Source organism: Tupaia chinensis, unplaced genomic scaffold (genome assembly GCF_000334495.1).
Source record: "Tupaia chinensis unplaced genomic scaffold, TupChi_1.0 Scaffold149964_2, whole genome shotgun sequence".
NCBI classification, from domain to species: Eukaryota; Metazoa; Chordata; class Mammalia; order Scandentia; family Tupaiidae; genus Tupaia; species Tupaia belangeri.
Window position 1 is genome coordinate 1878188 of NW_006209806.1, and position 1669 is coordinate 1879856.

General features: G+C 62.0%; 1 protein-coding gene across 1 annotated transcript in view; it reads right to left on the minus strand.

The window, feature by feature from the left end:
- The window catches only part of STAP2 (signal transducing adaptor family member 2), a 30970-nt gene that overhangs the window by 12549 nt on the left and 16752 nt on the right, over positions 1-1669 (minus strand). Inside the window, 1 exon segment of the mRNA XM_006171797.3 lies at positions 504-629. Within this exon segment, the coding sequence (XP_006171859.1) occupies positions 504-629 (126 nt within the window).

Genomic DNA, 1669 nt, shown 5'->3' on the forward strand with positions numbered 1-1669 from the left:
CCCCCCCCCGCCCCGAAGGCGAGCCCCCGCCCCTCCGCACGTGACCCCGCCCCCGAGACCCGGTCCCGCTCCCTGGAGATCCAGCTTCGTCTTCCAGGGCCCCGCACCGGCCCCTGGAGAGCCTGTCCCCTCCCCCGGGTAGCGACCCTGCCCCTCGCCCCAGGCTCAGGCGCCTCCCACGCCCTCTTGGCACAGAACTCTGTCCCCAGAAACCCAGTGTCACCTCCTGGGCTCCTCGAACTGCTCCTGGAGAGCCTGTCCCATGCTCCAGACCCTAAATTTGCTTATAGAGGGGCTCTCCCATGCCCCGCTAGGACTGCCAGCCCCCACCCACCCTGGGCTCCTAGACGTGCCCCTGGAGAGCCTTCCCCGGCCCCTCCAGACCCAGGCGTCGCCTCTGCCACTGCCTGGCCCTGCCTGGGCCCTAAGCCCGCCCCAGCCCCGTGCAGCCCTAACCTCAGCCTAAGACCAGCTCACTGCGTGCCCTCAGCCCCGAGCCCGGGGTCTCCGGCCAGGCGGGACACTCACGACGGCATCTGGAGCGCGCGGCGCGCCTCTTCCTTGGCTAGGACTTCGGCCATCATGTACAGGTGTCCTGGCAGCAGGGTCAGGCTGGACGGGACACGGAGCTGAGGAGCGACAGAGGCGCAGTGAGTGAACCTGTCCGGTGGTGAGCGTCATCTGCGCCCACGTCACCCAGGGGCAAACGGAGGCTGGACTGGGGCCACCATGGGAGGGGGCGGAGGGCTCTGGAGCCACCTGATACCTCGGGGACAAAGAGGGCTTGGAGAGGACGCCCAGAGACTCAACGAGGAGCAGGGCCCAGGGGGCCGGGCTGGCCACAGGTCAGGTCTCGAAACCGGGCATGTAGACTAAGGTCCCTGTTATTCGAGGACTGGGAGGTCATTTAAATGTTCTCAGCACTTGGGCCAGCAGGTGGTGTGGTGGTTAAGGCGCTGGAGTCCCACATGGCCCACGGTGGTTCAAGTCTTGGACCCGGTGGCTTGAATGCCCTCGGTGTGCACGCTGTCCGAAACGCCTGGAGAAGGGCTTGGGCATGGCCACACCCTCCCTCTCTCTGTCTCTCTACAGTGAGCGCAAGTGCTCTACGGTAAAAAAATTAAAAATAAATAAATAAACACAAGAAAAAGGTAGGCCTCGGGCCAGCAGGTGGTGAAGGCAGCTGGACCCCACACAGCTGACCGTGCGGTTTGAGACCTGTGCCCCTTGGCTCGAAAACATGCCAGGCGCATGTGTGTGCATGCCCGTGCCCCTTGGCTTGAAAACATGCCAGGCCCGTGTGTGCATGCCCATGTTCCCAAGGGGAGAATGGAGAAGGGACTGCGGTGTGGCCATCCTCCCTGGGTGCTGATTTTTCACCGTCCCTCTCTGTCCAGTGAGAACACATACAGCAAATTTTAAAGGGGGGGGTACAGCAGGTGACATGGTGGTCAAGGTGGACTCCTACATGGCCGACTGTGGTTCGAGTCCTGGACCTGGCAGCTTGCTTTCTCAATTTCCCGCTCTCTCTGCCTCTCTCTGGTGAGTGCATGTGTCCAGTAGCAAATTAAAAATAATAATAATAATGGGGACCAGCAGTTGGCGTAATGGCTGTGTCGCTGGACTCTCATGTTGACCATGGTTCAAGTCCCGGACCTGGTGGCTTAAA